This window comes from Thamnophis elegans, chromosome Z (assembly GCF_009769535.1).
Source record: "Thamnophis elegans isolate rThaEle1 chromosome Z, rThaEle1.pri, whole genome shotgun sequence".
Taxonomy (NCBI): domain Eukaryota; kingdom Metazoa; phylum Chordata; class Lepidosauria; order Squamata; family Colubridae; genus Thamnophis; species Thamnophis elegans.
Genome location: NC_045558.1, coordinates 140,684,713 through 140,706,960, shown reverse-complemented (window position 1 = coordinate 140,706,960; position 22,248 = coordinate 140,684,713). Strand labels below are relative to the sequence as shown.

At 45.9% G+C, this 22,248-nt stretch overlaps 1 protein-coding gene across 1 annotated transcript; it reads right to left on the bottom strand.

The window, feature by feature from the left end:
- Nucleotides 1-288: 288 nt before the first annotated feature.
- PABPN1 (poly(A) binding protein nuclear 1) lies at nucleotides 289-18,061 on the bottom strand. The gene is made up of 7 exons (XM_032237517.1): nucleotides 17,847-18,061; nucleotides 12,137-12,251; nucleotides 5,937-6,004; nucleotides 5,739-5,845; nucleotides 4,229-4,316; nucleotides 1,846-2,000; nucleotides 289-336 (listed from the first exon to the last, which is right to left on the bottom strand). The coding sequence occupies exons 1-7, from the start codon at nucleotides 18,057-18,059 to the stop codon at nucleotides 297-299; spliced, it is 786 nt and encodes a 261-aa protein (XP_032093408.1). The 5' UTR covers nucleotides 18,060-18,061; the 3' UTR covers nucleotides 289-296.
- Nucleotides 18,062-22,248: the final 4,187 nt, after the last annotated feature.

The window sequence follows — 22,248 nt, the reverse complement described above, 5'->3', positions numbered from 1 at the left end:
CAAAGGGAAGGAAGGGCAGAGAGAGAAACTTCACTCTCTCAACAATACTACCAGGTGTTTTAACAAAAGCTCGTCTGCCCCACAATTTTTTTTCTCTTTTTCTCTTTCTTTCTTTCTCCGCTCCCTCCATCTTTTTTCTCTGCACAGCGTTTAGAAACATCCTCCTCCCACCAACAGTATATATTTATATATATATATATATAATTTTTTTTTTCCATCATGGTAACAATCTTCATTTTTTTTTCTTTTTTTTTTTCCTCCTTCCTAAAAAACCATTTTTGTTTTTGTTTTTGTTTTTAGTAAGGGGAATACCATGAGGTCGATCTGGCCCGGCCCCTGTGAAGAGAAGAAGGAAACAGGTTAATAAAAAGAGGTATATTTTCTTTTCTTTGTTTTTAAAGCTTTTATAAAAACCACAGAAAATGGTTTTTTTTAAAAAAAATGCGAAAAAAATTGAGCACCTCCCAAAAAAAAGAAAAGGAAAAAAAAAAGACTGAATTTTGGCGATTATCTCCGTTGCTTTTATCACTTTTTTTTTTAAAAAAAATCTTCCTTTGGGTTCTGCCATCCTGAAGCTAATTTGAAACTTTAATCGACTTTTCAATTCAGAGAGGTCAAAAACACATTTTGAGGCTCCCAGGTTTCTGGGGGGAAAAATCGATTTGAGGAGTTTTATCAGGGTGAGTGGTTCTCAACGGCCGGCTGCAAAGGGAGCCCAAAATTTCCTGTCGCTAAGCGAGACGTGGGTAAAAAAAATAGAGCTTTGCCCCATTTTACGACTCTACTCGCCACAGCCGTTAAGTGTATTGCTGCGGTTCTTTTAAGCTAGCAACACGGTTGAAATAACGTTTGTCCTGTTGATTTTGCTTATCAAAAAGCCGTGTGATAAAACAGCGTATTGAGTTAACACCAGAAATATTTTTGTTGGGGATAATACCTGAAACTTATAATAGAGAATGTATACGACACACTTTTTTCCCTCAGAAAAGAAGCTGAAAATCTGGGTGTGTCTTATACACCAAATACAGCGCAAATTGCTGGGACTGAAGGGGGCAAAGGCCAATTTTTTTTTCTTGTTCTAATCGGGCTGTTGTCAGGCCTGCAGCCATCTTTTCTTTTGGATGTTTGGCCTGCCACACTTTCTATTATTCTGCTATCCATTTTCTATTGTGGGAAAATGGGAGGGGGGATTGTAAGGAGTTAGATGCTATGTAGCCATAACAACATTCTTTCTAGAAAACCAAGGTCATCCTTTGTCTTTGGCCCCTCTGCATCTGACCGGAACTGAATGGGTAGAAGCTGCCAACATGGCAGTGGGAGATTGGACCATATGATGGACTTGTGGGTGTGAGGGCAAGATCTTGGACTTCCAACTGGGTGGGGAAAACCGGGAAACTCTCAGATTCGGGTTTTCCCAGAGGTGCCAACATGGCTCTCTTAATCAATTGGAACTTTGAGCAACTCTTCGCCTTGGACTCTGACTTTTGGATGCTATTCGTAATCTTGACAGCTGTGCTGAAATGGAAACTGAAACTGGCTGTTTGCTGCAAGACGGCAAATTGCTGAGAGGCAGATTTTTTTTCTCCTTCTTTTCCTCCCCAAAAGCTAGGTGCATCTTACACTTCGGAGCGTCTTATACTCCGAAAAATACGGTAAATCAAATCCACCCTGCTTGCAGTTCTTTCCTGGGTCTGTTTCACGTGATTAATGAAGGGAGGCTGGGCCTTTTAAGCCTGGGGATTGTTACCTAGCCGTCTGCAAGTGCGAACCTGACCACCTACCGTGGATCGAACCCCCCCCTTCCCTTTTCCTCCCAACCTGCTGATCCCTTTTTAAGGGTCAGACCTGTAAGCACGCCCTCGGGGCGGCCTGCTGCTGAAGCCACTGTAGAAACGGGCCCTGGAACTACTGTAGCCGGAGCCTCGCCCTCGGTACCGGGTTCTGGGGAAGCCTCTGTCTGTGGTGCTGATGCCTGGCCGGTTGGTCCGTTTGGGAATCACCTAAAAAAAAGGAAGAGAATCGTGCAGGTCAGGCTCAAGGGTGTGAGATTTTTCAAACATCCAAAATTGACACTCACTAATTCGACAGACAACGCTGTCAAATTTATTGCTTAATAAACCAAGAAAGTTTATTAAATTCGCCTTTGCAAAAGCAGGCCTCCTTGCAATCCCTTCCCAAGTTGGATTGCGATTGTGAAGCGCGCTCTTTGAGTTTCACGCAAGGCACTGGTACATTTCCACAATATACGCACTCCACACAATGCACCGTATTTTTCGGACGATAAGAAGCACCAAGATTTTGAAAAGGTAAATTTAAAAAAAAAAAGTTTTTGCACTCTGCAGGCCTCCCTAAACTTTCTGCACACCTCATTTTTTGTGAAAACGGGCCCGTTTTTTTGCAAAAAAAAAAAACCAGTGCATGCATAGGCTTTGGAAGGCTTGTAGAGTGCTTCTGAGGGCAAAAACGAGCAAAAAACGACCAGTTAAACAGGGCATGCGTAGGCTTTGGGAGGCTTGTAGAGTGCTCCTGGGGGCAAAAATAAGCAAAAAAACGGCCTGTTTTACCCTCGTTTTTGCCCTCCCCAGCCCCCAGGAGCATTTTGCAGGCCTCCCAAACCCTCTGAATGACCATTTTTGTGAAAGGGGTGGAGTTTCAGGCGGCCAAAAATGCTGCATTCAGTGTTTAAAACGCACCCAGATTTTCATTCTCTTTTTTTTTTTGGGGGGGGGGGGGGAAGGTGCATCTTATACTCTGAAAAATACGTCCTGCCTAAGATCCCTTACATTCTGTGTTTGTGACCAACGTGATTACCCCTTTGCCTAGTCACAACAGGATCCACCTTATCTGGTCTTTTACAATTTGTCCTGCGCATGGGCTTACGTCCTTGAATATTCAGACCACGCTGACACTGATAGGGACTAGCTCTTTATCATTTCTGGTTTTTATTTGGCCTTGCGGCTGAGGCTTGCAAGTAAGAGGCACTGCCTTAAAAAGTATTTCATGATTCTCTGGGTGTATTTTATAAAAAGAGTAACTTTCCATCCATTCTCACAAGGAAGGGTGTGTTTGTGTGTGTGTTTGTGAAAGGGGGAGGGGCGGGGGAGAGGATGAGATTTAAGGAAGAAATATCAGCTACTGAGATACAAGTAGAACAAGAAGCAATGGATGGAATCAAGGAGAAAAACAACTAGAGCTAAGGAGAAATGTCCTGTCAATAAGAAGGGAGAAGAGGGAAAGAATGTTTGTGTGTGTGTGTGTGTGTGTGTGTGTGTGTGTGAGAGAGAGAGAGAGAGAGAGAGAGAGAGAGAGAGGGAGGGGGAGGGAGAGGTAGGTAGGTTGAGAGAGAGAGAGAGAGAGAGAGAGAGAGAGAGAGAGAGAGAGAGAGAGAGAGAGAGAGGGAGGGAGGGAGGGGGAGGGAGAGGTAGGTAGGTTGGTTTCATGACCCAACTAAGGAACATTATCAGTGCTAGAAGGGCGCAGGGTTTGGGAAGCAGGAGGAAAAGAAGACAAGAGGAGGAAAAGAAAAAGAGAGGGAGAAGAAAAAGGATGAGAAGGATAATTGAGGGGTTCTTGATGCTCTCTGAACTGGCTGGGTTATTGGGTTATATTTTCTATTCTGTTTCATTAGTGGGGAACTGGGAGGGCGGATAGTAAGGAGTAGAATGTTGTTGTCAAAATAAAACATTCCTTTCTAGAAGCCCAAGGTCATCCTTTGTCTCCGCACCTGACCGGAACTAGATGGGTGGAAATGCCAGCGTGGCAGAGGAAGATTGGACCATGTGATGGACTTGAGGCTGTGGGGGGCAAGCTCTTGAACTTTCAACTGGGTGGGAAACCCAGGAAGCTTTCAGATTCGGGTTTTCCACGGTTTGTACCAACAGGTCTCTCTTATTAAATTGAAAAATTTGATGAAAGCTATGCCTTGAACTCGGATTTAATTCTGGATGATATTTGGAAGGCTGACAGTCACACTCAGGGGAAGGACCACTCAGGCCGATGCACACAAGCGTGTGCAAGCACTACCCCCTTTTGCTCCTGTGGGAGTTAAACATGCAACCCTCCCACCCCCATATGCGCAACAGGACCCGGAAGAGCCGCTGGCAATGGTGTGCGTGCCCACAGGGGGCTCTGTGTGCCATAGATTGGCTGCAAAAGTTACTATTCGGGAATCGGGCATAGGTGTGTGTGTGTGTGTCTGTGTGTGTGTGTGTGTGAAGGGCATACCCACCTTGATCTGTCTCCCCCTAAAGAGGGACTCGTCTAACGCCAAGGAAGTCCGCACCGATTCCTTGTCGGAAAATTCAATGTAGGCGAACCTTGAGAAAATGGGCAGAAGAAAAACGCATTAGACTGTTTCATTACTATTCCGTGGGAGGCTCACTCGCCGGCAGTCCTCAGCTTACCACCGCAACCGGGGGCCCAAATGTCAGTCGCTAAGCGAGGCAGATGCTCAAGCAAGCTTTGCCCCCCATTTTACGACCTTGCTCGCCACAGCTGTGACGCAAATCTGGCTCCCAAGTTTGGTAGAAGGTCGCAAAAGGAAATCACAGGACAGACACACACTCACACACCCCAGGATACGACAACCGTCGTAAACACAGTTGCCAAGCATCCAGATTTTGGATTTCCGTGACCCCAGGGGTGCCCGCAATGGTCGTTAAGTGTGAAAACGGTCACGAGTCCCCTTTTTTTGAGTGCCGTTGTAACTTCAAAAGGTCATTAAACAAAAGGGTGGAGGCGTACCTAGGTACCAATTGTGGGAAGTGGACCCCAAAGGACAGTGCCAGGAACCACAAAAGCAGTGACGAAAAGACTTAAGCCAGCCCCTCCCCTTGAAGGAAACCAAGAAGCATCAGCTGAAAGGAAAACTCAGAGCAGCCCTGCTAAAGGCTGTTACAGAAGTAACAAAGCTGACCACAGGAACACTTAAGTAGAGCCATTAAGATAAGGGGAATCAGGCTAAAAATAAACTCTCCAAGGTAAACCGAAACTCCCTTTTTCCTGATCCTGACAGAATTAAACCCCAAAGATAGGAAAAAAACAAAAGTAAAACAAAACCCAATGTTGTGACAGAGGCGTCCCAAGGGCCTGAAGCCAACTCCTTGTCCCGACAAAAACCCCTTTTATTGACCGTGAATTCTGCTCATTCCCATCTACCAAAGTTTTTCAAGGGAGGATTTACAGTCACAGACCTCATCTAGCTTGGAGAGCTGCCAGGCTGATATCTGCCAAACTTTGCAAGGAGTCTTGGAGAGTCCTGAACCAATGAAGGGAACTAAATGGCCTCCTGCAAACTCCACTCCCCTTTCGCTCCTCTTTTATTTCCTCTGGGAGGGGCCATTCATCGTCTACCTGCTTACTCCCAAGTCGACCCCTGTTCTTTAGCTGTTCCCTTCGTCTGGCAACTCTGCGCATGCGCACACTGGGAACAGGCTCCAGCTGCTCGTCTGCCTCACTGATGTCTGCCTCTGAGGTCAACAACCCCTGGGGTTGTTGAGTTCCACCCCTACTCGACTTGGCTGTGCTTGTTGTGTTTTTTAAATTGTTTGTATAGTCCTGTTTTGTTTTTGTCTTACTTTTTGGTATTGTTCTCCCCTCCCCTTGGCTTTTGTTCAGCTGCCCTGAGTCCCTTTGGGAATAGGGCGGCATACAAATCGAATAAATCCAATGCAATCTGAAAGCAGCTTCTCTGTCTCTCTCTCTCTCTCACACACACACACACGAAAAACTCAACTCACCCCTTGGGATGGCCCGTGTATTTGTCACACAGGATGGTCACGCGGTTGACGGAACCACAGCCGTGGAAGTGGGCTTCCAACTCTTCTGCAGTTGCCCCGTAATCGACCTGAAATGGAAGACGGGTCCCAGTTCAGGAGGTGAGCCTGCTGGTTTGGTCCTCGCTCGGAAGAAAGCTAAGAGGGAAGGGGGAAACTCACATTTCCTACGTATATCGATCTGGCGTCGGCTTCCATCTTTTCTTCTAAAGACATGATGACCGGACCAGCTAGAGAGAGAGAGAGAAAGAAAGAAAAAAATGAGAGAATGATTAAATCAGGTGGAAGGGAACATTATAGAGATTCCCCGTCATCCAGGTTATACCCAAAGATGCTTTTCCCAAGAGGCAGCTGGTCTTTCTGGCATTTCTTCGAAGATCTTTTGCTTCTCCTCTTCGGCTCTGATTGGATGGTGGAGGAAGGGAAGGATTTACACTTCTTGCAGACAGCTGATCCTTTTCATTTGCATCCATTTAGCCAGTCGTTCAAGCCACCTGGAGGTTTTATCTCTGTTATCAGTCACCTGAGTGGCGGAAATGTGCCTGGAGCCTTCTTGGAACTCTTAAAAGGATTGGATGTTGGAGACTGGAGAGAGGTGGTGAATTTAGCCCGGATGGGTTTTGTTCTATCTTGCACCATGCGTTTCGGAAGCGGTTGTTTTGTTTCCCCAACATACAGATGGCTCGCTGCATATACCACGTTGTTTCGTTGTCTTGTTTTGGAGAAGGTCCTGTGGGGACTATTGGGAAGATTTGATGACGGCCCACTTGGGATAGCCACACGTTTGGAGGGCTTCCTTGGTGTGCTTTCCTTCTCCTCCCCCCCCCCGCCCTCCATCTTTGCTGGCAGGCAAGGCCTTCATCTCGGTGGTGTGGTGTAGGGTTCTGATGACTTCCATTTTGTGCTCCGGCGGGTGATGAGAATCAAAATGTAAATATTGATTCTCTAAACTTCAACATTAAGATTTCGGTCTTCTTTAATGCACAAGCCAGGAAAGCTAGAGACTATTTCCCATAACATCTTCCCGCGCGAATTTGAGGTCTCTCTCCACAGCGTTGATCTGCTTGATGAACGCTTCCAATTCCTCCATTTTGATCTTGATCCAGGTATCGTCCACATCAGTGGTGGGTTTCAAAAAAAATTAGAACCTCTTCTGTAGGTGTGGCCTGCTTTGTGGGATTGGCTTGTAAAATGTGGTGAAACTCACTTAACAACGCTCTTGCTTAGCAATCAAAATGTTGGCTCAGTAACGTTGGCATTTGAAGCATGCAAGTCTTAAAGCTGTCAAGTTACAAGACCCTCTCATCCCTAACCCTTTAGGGAAAAAAAACTCCAGGGGTGTTCAAACTTGACAGCTTTAAGATTTGTGGACTTCAACTCCCAGAATTCTTCCTCCAGTCATGCTGGCTCAGGAACTCTGGCATTGAAGCACGCAAGTCTTAAAGCTGTCAAGTTACAAGACCCTCGCACCCCTAACCCTTAGGGGAAAAAAACCTCAGGGGTGTTCAAAGTTGACAGCTTTAAGACTTGTGGACCTCAACTCCCAGAATTCCTCCTCTCGCTCTTCATCTTGATGATGTGCGGATGGGCGGGGGGGAGGGGAGCTGAAATCGGTTCTAAACGGCACTGTAGATTTGTGGAACAAATCTATAGAAGAGGTTAGAACTGGCAGGAACCCACCCCTGGGCCACATACCTATAACCAGTGAGTGAGTGAGTGGAATTTTTTAGGAAGGAGTCCAGGACTTTGGTTTCTAAGATTGGCCACAATGTGGGACACAGGTCGGCCCATGGGGCAGCTGCGTTTTTGTCCGTAGAAACCATCGTACTTAAAACAGGTAGTGTTCAAGTAGAGGCCCTTCGGTGGCCTGGGCTGAGGTTGGTGCTGTCACCTAAGGGGTAGTATCTTTCTTCACTACCACGACAGCTTTGTTAGTTGGAAGGCAGGGGAAGAGGGTTAAGTCACATCGTAGGAAACCATGGGTCTCATCCGGGGGTCCAGTCCAGAAAAAACAACCGCCACAAGACAGCCCCTGTCAGCCTCTGCTTCCCTTGCTTACTATCGGCTGCCATAGAAACGGGGAGGGGAGGGGCAGGTATTTGGGATGGGAATAAATGGTATGAAAAAGGGAGTATTCTTCTCACCCATCTTCTGCAGCCGCTGTTTGGACCTGGTCAAGGCCAACCGTCCTGCATTACCAACCTGATGATGCCTTTGGGAGATGCACCCCACATGACACCCAAGGGAGCTGCGGATTGGACCCTGGGGTGGGGGCGTTGGAGGGAGGGGGCTGGGTTATCATTTGATCTGTACTTGTTCGCGCCTTCCTGGCTCAGATCTTGCTTTACTTTCGCTGCTCTCTGTTCATAACCAGTAAAAAGAGCCGAGGTGGCGCAGTGGTTAAATGCAGCACTGCAGGCTACTTCAGCTGACTGCAGTTCTGCAGTTCGGCTGTTCAAATCTCACCGGCTCAGGGTTGACTCAGCCTTCCATCCTTCCGAGGTGGGTAAAATGAGGACCCGGATTGTTGTTGGGGGCAATATGCTGACTCTGTAAACCGCTTAGAGAGGGCTGAAAGCCCTATGAAGCAGTATATAACTCTAACTGCTATTGCTATTGCTAAAAGTATTTTAATTCCGCAAACAATGGAGCTGGGAGTTTTCTTCCTTGGTTATTGAGGGAGGCACGCCGGACAGCCCCTTAAGGTGACAGAACCAACCTCGGCCCAGACCACTCAGCCTGATTTTTTTTTAAAATACAGTGAAGGTTTCTACGGACAAAAACACAACTGCACCATGCACCCCCCTGTGTCGTCGTCCCCGGTGGCCAATCTCTACATGGAAGAGGTAGAAACCAAAGTCCTTGACTCCTTCCCAGGAATTCCTCTCACTCACTGGCACAGGTATGTCGACGATACCTGGATCAAGATCGAAACACAGGAATTGGCAAGCGTTCATCAAGCAGATCAACACCGTGGAGAGACACATCAAATCCGCATGACAAAGATGTTATAGAAAAGAGTCTCTGGCCTTCCTGGCTTGCGCAGGACAAGATTACGGTAACACGCTCTACATGGGGCTGCCCCTGAAGAGTGTTCGAAGACTGCAGTTGGTCCGGAATGCAGCCGCGCGAGCGATAGTGGGGGTGCCTGGGTACACCCACGTCACACCTATCCTCCGCGAGCTGCACTGGCTCCCCATTGGTCTCCGGACACGCTTCAAGGTGCTAGGCGTTACTTTTAAAGCCCTACATGGTTTAGGACCTGGCTACCCGAGAGACCGCCTCCTGCCAATTACCTCCCAGAGACCAATAAGATCACACAGATTGGGCCTCCTCCGAGTGCCATCGGCCGGTTAATGTCGGTTGCCGGCTCTCCGGGGGAGGGCCTTCTCTGTAGCTGCTCTGGCCCGATGGAACGATCTCCCCGTAGAGATCCGGACCCTTACTACTCTTCCGGCCTTCTGTAAAGCTCTGTTCCGGCAGGCCTGGGGCTGTTGATTTTATCCAGCCCCACTCCAAGCTGTATGCATGCTGTGTAATTTTAATGTTTGTTTTTATTTTAATTTTTTTATATATGTCCCGTTTTATCTGTGAACCGCCCAGTCTCTCTTGAGAGTGGGCGGCATACAAATGCTAATAAATGCGCTCTACATGGGGCAGCCCTTGAAGAGTATTCGGAGACTTCAGCTCGTCCAGAATGCAGCCACGCAAGCGATTGTGGGTGCACCTCGGTACACCCACGTTACACCTATCCTCGGCGAGCTGCACTGGTTACCGATCAGTCTCCGGATACGCTTCAAGGTGCTAGTCGTAACTTATAAAGCCCTTCATGGTATTGGATCTGGGTACTTGACAGACCGCCTGCTGCAAGAGCCGAGGTGGTGCAGTGGTTAGGGTGCAGTACTCCAGGCCACTTCAGCTGACTGTTATCTGCAGTTCGGCGGTTCTAATCTCACCGGCTCAAGGTTGACTCAGCCTTCCATCCTTCCGAGGTGGGTGAAATGAGGACCCAGACTGTGGGGGTGATATGCTGACTCTGTAAACCGCTTAGAGAGGGCTGAAAGTCCTATGAAGCGGTATATAAGTCTAACTGCTACTGCTATTACCTCCCACAGACCCATTAGATCTCACAGGGTTGGCTTCCTCCGGGTTCCATCTACTAGCCAATGCCATCTGGCTACTACCCGGGGGAGGGCCTTCTCTGTGGCAGCTCCGGCCCTCTGGAATGAACTCCCCGCAGGGATCCGGACCCTCACCTCTCTCCAGGCCTTCCGAAAAGCCGTCAAAACCTGGCTTTGCCGGCAGGCCTGGGGGTGATGAGTTCCCTCCCCTCTCGACTTGTATGGTGGTGTGACTCTTGCTTATTTAAATTATCTGTATTTCGTTTTATGTTCCCCCTTTTCCCCTTTTGAATTGTTCGCTGCCTTGAGTCCTCCCGGAGAAGGGCGGCATACAAATAATAAAATTCTATTCTATTCTATTCTAACCTAAACCTAAACCTAAGCAAGACAGAAGTCAACATTGAAGTTTAGAGAAACATCCTCCCCCGTCGCGAATCAATATTTACATTTTGATTCCCACCCACCCCACATTGGAGCACAAAACGGAAGTCACCAGAACCCTACCCCAACGAACTGGAGGCCTGCGTACCAGCAAAAATGGGAAAGAAAAAAGGAGAACACATCAAGGAAACCCTCCAAACGTGTGGCTACCCCAAGTAGGCTCAGGAGGATCTTCAGGCAACAGAACACAGGTGCACACTGTACGTTGGGGAAACAAAACAGTCACTTCCGAAACGCATGGCGCAACATAGGAGGTCACATCCCATCCGGAGCAAATTCAGCAGTCCACCTGCGTTTAAAAGGCCGTCCTTTTGAAGACAGAGAGGAGCGCTGGTTTGAAAGAGGAAGGGTCAAGGAGCCCATCTGTGTCCAATTGGACACCCCTCTCTCAACAGAGGGGGAGGGATACGACCTCACCTCTCTCCAATCTCCAACGCCCAATCCTTTCGAGAGTTCCAAGAAGGCCCCGCGCACATTTCCACCACTCAGGTGAGTGATAACAGAGATAAAATCTCCAGGTGGCTTGAACGACTGGCTGAATGGATGCCAACGAAAAGGATCAGCTGTCGGCAAGGAGTGTAAATCCTTCCTTTCCTCCACCATCCAATCCATGCATTTAAACGAAGGGTAGTCAACCTTTTTATACCTACTGCCCACTTTTTGTATCTCTGTTAGTAGTAAAATTTTCTAACCGCCCACCGGTTCCACAGTCATGGTGATTGATAAAGTAGGGAAGTCACTTTACTTTATAAAATTTATAAAGCAGAGTTACAGCAAACCCCTACCGCCCACCATGAAAGCTGGAACGCCGGGTTCCACCACAAAACCGTGTTTGACTAAAGGGCGCTCGACGAAACCGCGTAGCTGACGTCATCACAGCGCGATAACAGCGCAGAGAAAAAAGCACGCTGTAAATGCTAAACCTAAAATTAACCCCTAAACCTAACCCCCCTAATCCTAATCCTAACCCTTAACCTAACCCTAACCCTAACCTTAACTTGAATCGGCTTGCTTTCAAAGCGCTATTTAAAGCGCCCTTCTTTCTCCGCGCTCGCTGTTGTCGCCCTGTTGATGACGTCAGCGACGCGGTTTAATCGGGCGCACTTTAGTCGAGCGCGGTTTTTTCGTGCCACAGGAACGCCCACTAGTGGGCGGTGGGGACCAGGTTGACTGCCACGGATTTAAACGATCACTCTTTGGAAGACAGCAAACTCCCCATTTTGGACAGAGGACCACTGGTTTGAAAGAGGCCATCTATGTCAAAATTGGAATAGCCGTCTCTCTCAACAGAGGGAGAGGGATATGATTTGGGCCAAAGATCCCCAGCCGACGTTCATGACTAAGGTGGGACTAGAACTCACAGTCTCCTGCATTCTCACCTGGTGCCTTAACCACTAGACCAGAGGTCGGCAACCTTAAACATTCAAGAGCCACAAAGGTCCTAATCGGAAGCTCCCCGTTCTGGAGATGACCGGAAGTCCGGTTCCCCCACCATAGAGTCTCTTCCTAGCGCAGCGTCTTTTTTCCTCTACCTGTCCTAACCGAAAGCCCTATCAATTGTGGAGCTGACCAGCGACAGGGAGCTGCAGCAGAGGCTCCAGAGCCGCAAGTTGCCAACCCCTGCACTAGACCAAAGAGGCTGTCATCATATATACTCATGGATATAAACGCAAACTCACACCCCTATTTGACATTGTGTATGTGTGTCTACAACCCTTAATACTTAAAACGGCTCTCCTCATTGAGAGGATGGCTAAAATTCAGAATTTCCAGGAAGATGTATAGGGGGGGGGGACTCACCGTTGCCGGGTGGGGGGCTCATGTTCATCTGCTTCTCAACTTCATTTTGCAACTCTTTCAACTTCTCGGCTTCTTCCTCCATCTCTCGTACCCTGGCTTTAATGGCTTCCAGCTCCTGGGGAGAAATGGGCAAGCAGCCATGAGCAAAATAAAACAAAATAAAAATAAAATGTCCTTTTCGAATTGTTCCCACCCAAAGGCTCCTCCTGAAAGACGTCTAGGTAGTCCTCGACTTACGATGCTGGGGCCTAAATATTTCTTGTTGCTGAATAAGTTAAGTGCGCTTGGCCCCCAGGTTATGACCATCCTTCCAACCTTTGGATGGTCACACAGTTGTTTCGTGAATCTGGTTTTCCCCATTTGCTCGTCAGAGAGTTGCAAAGGGGGATCGCGCGAGACCTCACGTCCCTCATAAATGTGAGTTAATTGCCAAGTTTTGATCACGAGGATGCCAGAATGGTGAAAAATGGTTCTAAGACACTTTTTTCACCACCGACATAACTCTGAATAGTCACTTAAAGAACGGTTGTAAGTCGAGGACTACCTGCATCCATTCTACAACGCAACCACAGGTAGTCCTTGACATACAATTATTCGTTTAGTGACATTTGCTATTATAACGCCACTGAAAAAAATGAGTTACCCCCAGTCTTCGCGCTTACGGCCACGGCATCTCCACAGTGACGCTGATCAAAATTTTGGCAGCCAGCACATATTTACAATTGTTACGCTGCCCTGGGGGGTCATACAATCACACCATTGTGACCTTTTTGGACAGCTTCCAACTAGCAAAGTCAATGGGGGGAGCCGGATTCGTTTAACAATCCCGTGATTCCCTTAACAACCGTGGGAAGGTCGGTTGTAAAACAGAGGCAAACAACCATCTCACTTCGCAATGGGAATTCTGGACCCCAATTGTGATTATAAATCAAGGACTAATTGCATTGCCAACTAGGATCCAATCGTGGATAATACAGTTAGTCTCTCGACTTACAACAGTTTGCTGTGACTGTTCGGAGTTACGACGGCACTGAAAAGAGAAGCCACTTATGACCGTTTTTCACACTTACAACCGCTGCGGCATCCCCACAGTCACATGATCAAAATTCAGGTACTTGGAAAACTGACTAGTACGGTATTTATGACCCATTGCTGTGTCTTGGGGTCACGCAATTCCCCCTTTTGCGACCTTCGGTCAAGCCAAATCAACGGGGGAAGCCAGATTTGCTTAACCACCGTTTTACTAACGCCACAACCACTGCGATGATTCACTTAACTCCCGCCATGGCCAGAAAGGGTCGTAAGGAGAGGCAAAATTCACTTCACCGACCTCTTGCTTTGCAACCGAATGTCGGGGTCGTGATTTACCTGTACACCATTCCCGATAGCATCCCACCCACCATTCCCTGTGCCTCCTGATTTTTCCCTCTTGGGTCCCATTTCTCCTCCCCCCACTTCCTTTTCCATTTGAAACAGAGCAACCCCACTGGAGTCATCCTAACACCCGCATTTCACGCACAACTCCAAGAAGCATTGTTTCCCTTCCATTAAATGGTGCAAGCTTTCTAACCTCCAGATAGGATTTATTTTACAACCAGATATAGATAGATAGATGATAGATAGATTAGATAGATAGATTAGATAGATAGGTAGATAGATGATAGATAGGATAGATAGGATAGATATAGATAGATTTTACAATCAGATATTTATTTTACAACCTGATATAGATTTATTTTACAACCAGAGATAGATAGATAGATAGATAGATAGATAGATAGATAGATGATAGATAGATTAGATAGATAGATATAGATAGATTTTACAATCAGATATTTATTTTACAACCAGATATAGATAGATAGATAGATAGATAGATAGATAGATAGATAGATAGATAGATATAGATTTTACAATCAGATAGTTATTTTACAACCCCATAGATAGATATAGATTTTACAACCCGATAGATTTTACAACCCCGATAGATAGATAGATAGATAGATAGATAGATAGATAGATAGATAGATAGATAGATAAAGATGGATGGATAGATTTTACAACCAGATAGATAGGTATATTTTACAACCCAATATATAGATTTATTTTACAACCTGATAGATTTATTTTACAACCCTCTAGATAGATGATAGATAGATAGATAGATAGATTTTACAACCAGATAGGTATATTTTACAACCAGATAGATAGATAGATATAGATTTTACAATTAGACAGTTATTTTACAACCCAATATAGATTAGATTGATTTTACAACCCGATAGATTGATTTTACAACCCCATATAGATTTTACAACCCGATAGATTTTACAACCCAATAGATAGATAGATAGATAGATAGATAGATAGATAGAGAGATAGATAGAGAGATAGATTTTACAACCCCATAGATACATATAGATTTTACAACCCAATAGATAGATAGATAGAGAGATAGAGAGATAGATTTTACAACCCCATAGATACATATAGATTTTACAACCCAATAGATAGATAGATAGATAGATAGATAGATAGATAGATAGATTTTACAACCCCATAGATACGTATAGATTTTACAACCCAATAGATAGATAGATAGATAGATAGATAGATAGATAGATAGATAGATAGATAGATAGATAGATGATAGATAGATAGATAGATAGATAGATAGATAGATAGATAGATAGATAGATTTTACAACCCCCTACAAACGCCCGGCTCTATCTGGGCTGCCCCCGAAGCCATTGTTCCAGACGACGGAAGCCCCCTCTGCCTTTAAAAGGGGGTCTTTCTCCCCAGATTGGCTCAATTAGCGGGAAGCTCCCATCCTCCGCTCAACGCTCTTTGTTCCCACGCTGAGACGCAATGGAGGCGCTTCCTGCCCTGCAGCTCTAGCATCCCATCAAAGCATCCTGCATACATGTTTTCCTGTGTCTCCCAGACGCCCCACCCCCAATCCCCCCAGGATCTGCCTTGTGGAAAAGACTCCCCACCCCACCCCAATCTTTTCAATCCTCTCCCTCCCATCTCCCATGAAGCCCCATGGCTCCATCCCATCTCCCCCTCCCCAGCAAACAGTCGCCCTTCCCTATCCATCCCTTTTTTTTTTCAAAATGCGCAAAAAAAACCCAGCTCTTTCTCCTCTGATCTGGTGCTGAAGCAAAATGGGGTCTAGTCCCAAAAATAAAATTTAAAACATTGAATTTTTTATTTTTTAAAAGAGGGGTTTCCATCCCTCTTATTGTTCTCCAGCCAGGAATTTGGGGGGGGGGGAGGAGAAGAGACAGATCCGGGTCAGGAAGGAGGAAGAGGATTTTTTTTAAAAAAAAATTCTCACCTGCTTTCCTTCCTCTTTCATTTTTTCCCTTGTTTAAATTCTTTCCTTCTTCCCTTCCTCTTATTCCCATCTCCTCCCTTCCTATTTTATTTTTTCTTTTTCAGTTCTTTCCTTCCTTCTATTCCCATCCATTCCTTCTTTCCAAGCTCGTACTTTAATTTTGTCCTCTTCTCTCCTCCCTCCCTTCTCCTTCCCCCATCTCCTCCCTTCCTATTTCATTTTTGCTTTCTTGAATGCTTTCCTTCCTCATTTCCATCTCCTTCCTTCCTACCGCTCACCCTTTTTCCATTTTTCCTCGTTTTTTTAATTCTTTCCTTCCTTACCGTGTTCTTTTAACTTTCCTTCCTCCCTTCCAGACTTTACCATCTCCTTCTTTCCATTCCCCGTTAAATCTTTCCTGTTTTTGAAAAATTCCATCCTTCCTCGCTTCCACTTCTTTTCTTCCTCCCTCTTTAATTTTTCCTTTTTAAAAAATTCTTTCCTTCCTCACTTCCACTCATCCTCAGCTCCTTCCTTCTCCCCTCCCCCTTTAATCTTTCCTCTTTTTTAAAATTCTTTCCTTCCTTCCACTCATCCCCATCTCCTTTCCTTTCTTCCTTTTTAATCTTTCTTTTTATTCTTTCCTTCCTTCCACTTATCCCCATCTCCTTCCCTCCCTTATTTTTCCTTTTTAAAATTCTTTCCTTCCTTCCACTCATCTCCATCTCCTTCCTTCCTCTTTAATCTTTCCTTTTTTTAATTATTTCCTTCCTTCCTCCTTTCCACACTCATTCCCATCTTTCCTTCCCTTTTCTTCCCTTCTCCCTTATTTTTTTCCCTTAATTCCTCCCTTCCTCTTATCCCCATTTCATTCCTCCCTCCTTTAATCTTTCCTCTTTTTAAAATTCTTTCCTTCCACTCATCCCCATCTCCTTCCTTTCTTCCTCTTTAATCTTTCCTGTTTAATCCTTTTCTTCTTTCCACTTATCCCCACCTCCTCCCTTCCTTTCTCCCTAATTTTTCCTTTTTAAAATTCTTTCCTTCATTCCTTCCACTCATCCCCATCTCTTTCCTTCCTCTTTAATCTTTCCTTTTTTTAATTATTTCCTTCCTCCCTATCACACTCATCCCCATCTTTCCTTCCTCTCCTTTCTTTCTTCCTTTCTCCCTACTTTTTCCTTCTTAAAATTCCTTCCTTCCTCTTATCCCCACCTCCTTCCTTCCTTTCTCCTTAATTTTTCCTTTTTAAAATTCTTTCCTTCATTCCTTCCACTCATCCCCATCTCTTTCCTTCCTCTTTAATCTTTCCTTTTTTAATTATTTCCTTCCTCCCTACCACACTCATCCCCATCTTTCCTTCCTTCCTCCCTCCCTTCTTTCTTCCTTTCTCCCTACTTTTTCCTTCTTAAAATTCCTTCCTTCCTATCCCCACCTCCTTCCTTTCTCCTTAATTTTTCCTTCTTAAAATTCTTTCCTTCATTCATTCCACTCATCCCCATCACTTTCTTTAATTATTTCCTTCCTCCCTTCCACACTCATCCCCATCTTTCCTTCCTCTTCTTTCTTCCTTTCTCCCTACTTTTTCCTTCTTAAAATTCCTCCCTTCCTTCCTCCCTCTTATCCCCATTTCCTCGCTCCCTCCTTCTTTAATCTTTCCATTTTAAAATTCTTTCCTTCCACTTATCCCCCCTCCTTCCTTCCTTCCTCCCTAATTTTTCCTTTTTAAAATTCTTTCCTTCATTCCTTCCACTCATCCCTCTCTTTCCTTCCTCTTTAATCTTTCCTTTTTTTAATTATTTCCTTCCTCCCTACCACACTCATCCCCATCTTTCCTTCCTTCCTCCCTTCTTTCTTCCTTTCTCCCTACTTTTTCCTTCTTAAAATTCCTTCCTTCCTCTTATCCCCACCTCCTTCCTTCCTTTCTCCTTAATTTTTCCTTCTTAAAATTCTTTCCTTCATTCATTCCACTCATCCCCATCACTTTCTTTAATTATTTCCTCCCTCCCTTCCACACTCATCCCCATCTTTCCTTCCTCTCTTTTCTTCCTTTCTCCCTACTTCTTCCTTCTTAAAATTCCTCCCTTCCTTCCTCCCTCTTATCCCCATTTCCTCGCTCCCTCCTTCTTTAATCTTTCCTTTTTTTAAAATTCTTTCCTTCCACTTATCCCCACCTCCTTCTTTCCTTCCTCCCTAGTTTTTCCTTTTTAAAGTTCTTTCCTTCCTCTTTTAATCTTTCCTTTTTTTTAAAAAGAAAAACAATGCTTTCCTTTCCCTCTCCCCTCCATTCATCCCTCCATCCTCCCTCCTTCTCCCCATCGTCCACCCACCCACCCAGAAAGCCCCCCGACCCCTTTTTCTCCCCCCCCCCACCCCGATCCAAGTGCTCACCGGGTCTTCGATGGCGGAGTCTCCGGGGTCGCCCTCACCCAAGCCGGCCTCCTCCTCCAGCTCCTCGGGGTGAGGGAGGTGGTGGTGGGCGCCCACGCCGGCTTGGCCGACCCGGGAGGGCAGCGAGGAGGACGAGAGGGCGCCCCTGGGGCCGCCGCCGCCGCCTCTGCTCCCCCCGCCGCCGCCGCCGTCGCCCGCCGCCTCGATCACCATCTCCTCCTCCTCCTCCACGCGGAGCCCCCCGCCCTGCTCCCCCCCGGGGCCGCTTCCCCCCAACCCGTTCCCGTACTGCGACGGCAGGCCGCCGCCCGGGCCCCCGCCCGGCTCCCCGTCGCCCCCCAAGGCCGCGATGGCGCCTCGCCCGCCGCCGCTCGTGCCCTTCACGGACGCCATAGAGCCCGCCGCTGCTCCCGCCGCCGCCACCGCCGCCGCCGCCGCCACTGCCCGCCCGCCTTCGCGCTCCGATTGGCTACCCCGTCTCGCGCCCGCTCCGATTGGTCCGGCTCCGGCGCTCTCTATTGGCCCTCTGCCTCGCGCCTTCAGCCCGGGCTCCTCGTTTGGTCCGGCGCGGCCGTCAATCAAGAGGCGTCCGTCGCCGATTGGGGGAAGGGTTCGGGACCGCCTTCAAAATGGTGAATTGGAGGCGAAGGGCGCTCTTTTTCTTTTTTTTTTTTTTTTTTTTGAGGGGGCCCGCCCTCCAAGCGTTGCCGCTCGCTGATTGGGACGGAGCGATGGGGGTTTTCCCCCCACCAGCGCCTTTGTTGGCTTGGGGTACGGAGCTGAATGGAGGAGGGTGGTGTCAGTCTGTGAAGCCCCACCCCCCCCCCCGGGGGGAAAGATTGACGGGCGCAAAAGAAAGAAAGGTTGAGAAGTAAGGGAGGTGGACTTGGGCCGCCTTTCCCTCGCCAATCTTAATCCTCGATGCGTGATTGGTCACTTGGCATGGTTTTTGTTTTAAAAGGTGTAGCCGTCGTTTATTGGCGGAAAAGTAATTTGTCAATCCTATCCGCTGATGCTTTCATTGGGCCTCCCAGCCCGCCTTGAGCCAATCAGCCAAAACAGAGATTGCGTAAGTGAGTGACGTTATGCAAATATTTGCACACGGTCTAGTCCACTGGGCGGAACACCATTCCTCTTTTTCTATTCTTATTGGTCGAGTCTTTTTTTTTTCCTTTTGGCCCGCCCTTTCGTTTTCCCACACCCAGGTGGGAAAGCCGACATTTCTGATTGGCTCCTAAAGGAAAGAACGTTTAACGGCTCTTTTGGCCCCGCCCCGTGCGTAGCCCAAAGGGTTACAGTCTTAATAGACCCTTCTGCACAACTTCCGGTTTCCTTTCGGAAGTTTGGGGGGACGAAAATAGGCCTTAATGCCAATAGAACTTAGATTTAAAACCCTTTGCAGGGTTTTAAAAAATTCAGTAAAAGGTAGTAAAATCAGGATCACCAAGTAATTAAAAAAAAACCCCGCCACATTTACATGTAGTCCTCGACTTATGACCAAAACTGAGGCCAACATTTCTGTTGTTAAGTGAAACATAAGGGACTTTCCTTGCCACGGTTGTTAAATGAATCACTGAGATTGTTAGCATTAGGAACCCGGTTGTTAAGTGAATCCGGCTTCCCCATGGCCTTGGCTTGTACCCGGGACGCTGCGACTGTCACAAATACGAAGCAGTTGTCAAGTGTCCGGATTTTGATCACATGACCCACGGGGACGCTGCAACGGTCGTTAAGTGTGAAAAAGGGTCATAGGTCGCATTTTTTCCCCCAATCCCGTTGTAATGTTGAACAGTCACTAAATGAAGTGTCGTAAGCGAGAGGATTGCCTGCATTAAAGAAGGTGCCAAGTCCTTTTATAGGATATGACACATCAAAAAAATATAATTAAACAATAGTACAAATCAAATTGTTAAAAAAACAAAAGAATAAAAAAACGTGTGTAGGAAGAACCGTAAGACCCCCTCCCCTCTCTTTATTTCCATGCCCCCCCCCCCCCGAGAGAAGGCAGAGAAAAACCATCCATAGAAGAAGCTAAAGAAGCTGTTTTTATTAGGTATAATATCAGGAAAATTAGTTAAGAAAAGTACATATGTAGTATTACATGTTGTAACAGCAGAATAGAGTAGACTAGACTAGACTAAAATAGACTAGACTTGAATAGAATAGAATAGAATAGAAAATATGGAATGGAATAGAATAGAATAATATATGGAAGGAATGGAATAGAATAGAATAGAATAATGTGTGTGTGTGTGTGTGTAATGAAATGGAATAATATATATGGAATGGAATAGAATAATATATATGGAATGGAATGGAATAGAATAATATACAGTATATGGAATGGAATAGAATAATATATATGGAATGGAATAGAATAGAATAGAATAATATACAGTATATGGAATGGAATGGAATAATATATATATAGAATGGAATGGAATAGAATAATATACAGTATATGGAATGGAATAGAATAATATATATGGAATGGAATAGAATAGAATAGAATAATATACAGTATATGGAATGGAATGGAATAGAATAGAATAGAATAATATACAGTATATGGAATGGAATAGAATAGAATAATATACAGTATATGGAATGGAATGGAATAATATATATAGAATGGAATGGAATAGAATAGAATAATATACAGTATATGGAATGGAATAGAATAATATATATGGAATAGAATAGAATAGAATAGAATAATATACAGTATATGGAATGGAATGGAATAATATATATAGAATGGAATGGAATAGAATAATATACAGTATATGGAATGGAATAGAATAATATATATGGAATGGAATAGAATAGAATAGAATAATATACACTATATGGAATGGAATAGAATAATATATATAGAATGGAATGGAATAGAATAATATACAGTATATGGAATGGAATAGAATAATATATATGGAATGGAATAGAATAGAATAGAATAGAATAATATACAGTATATGGAATGGAATAGAATAATATATATAGAATGGAATGGAATAGAATAATATATATGGAATGGAATGGAATGAAATAGAATAGAAAATATGGAATGGAATAGAATAAAATAGAATAGCATAATATATATGGAATGGAAGGGAAGGGAAAATTAGAATAGAATAAAATAGAATAAAGAATAAGAAGAACAAGGAAGAGGAGGAGGAGGAGGAGAACAAGGAAGAGAAGAAGGAGATGAAGGAAGAGAAGAAGGAGAATGAGAAGAACAGGAACAAGGAGGAGAAGGAGATCCAGGAAGAAGAAGAAGAAGAAGAAGAAGAAGAAGAAGAAGAAGAAGAAGAAGAAGAAGAAGACGAAGAAGAAGAAGACGAAGACGAAGAAGAAGAAGAAGAAGAAGAAGAAGAAGAAGAAGAAGAAGAAGAAGAAGAAGAAGCAGCAGCTAAAGCAATCCCTACCTCCCAGCCAGGATGACCTCAAGTAAACCCCAACTTGAAGACTGGAAGGCCAGAAGGTCCAGAAGGAAGGTCTGAATTGATAGGATTAAGGACTGAGTCATAAAAAGACAAAGCCACAAAGGATTGACATTCCCTCCCCTCCCCAAGGCTAGACCTGACCCTGACCGCCACCCAGGAAGCCAGATAGGGGCAATACAGATTCGACTATTTTAGAAGATGCAGATTCTTAATCTGTGGGAAAAGGGAATTTCTTTTCACAGAATTGTAAGAAGCCAGGCTGACCTTTAAAAGAAACGACATTGCATTCATTTCTAATCTCCTCAGATAAGGCTAAAGCTTGACAATTATATGCAGGAAGGCCTCTGCTAGGCTAGAAACCAGCCTTCACCAGAATTTGCTGATAGGATAGTTACTCTAGGGCAAGGGTACCAACCCCATGGCCTGCGGGCCAAATCTGGCCCGCGGGGCCTTGACTCCGGCCCACGGGCCAAATCCGGTTCTCATGGGGCTTCAATCTGGCCCGTGGGGGGTTTACATCTGGCCCACATGGAGCTTAAATCCGGCCTGCAGGGGGCTTAAATCCAGCCCACAGGCCAAAGCCAGTCCTCAGGGGGTTTAAATCCGGCCCGTGGGCCAAATCTGGCCCACGGGGGCCTTGACTCCGGCCCATGGGCCAAATCCAGTTCTCGTGGGGCTTAAATCTGGCCCGCGGGGGGTTTACATCTGGCCCACATGGAGCTTAAATCCGGCCTGCAGGGGGCTTAAATCCAGCCCACAGGCCAAAGCCAGTCCTCAGGGGCCTTAAATCCAGCCCGTGGGCCAAATCTGGCCCACAGGGGGCTTAAACCCAGCCTGCAGGGCAGGCCTGGAAACATCAGGCCTGGTGGCTAAAATGGGTCACTTGCGCCCCCACCGCACCTCGTTTTCACCCTCCATGGGGGGGGGGGCGGAAACGGGCCAAAAATGGGCCATGC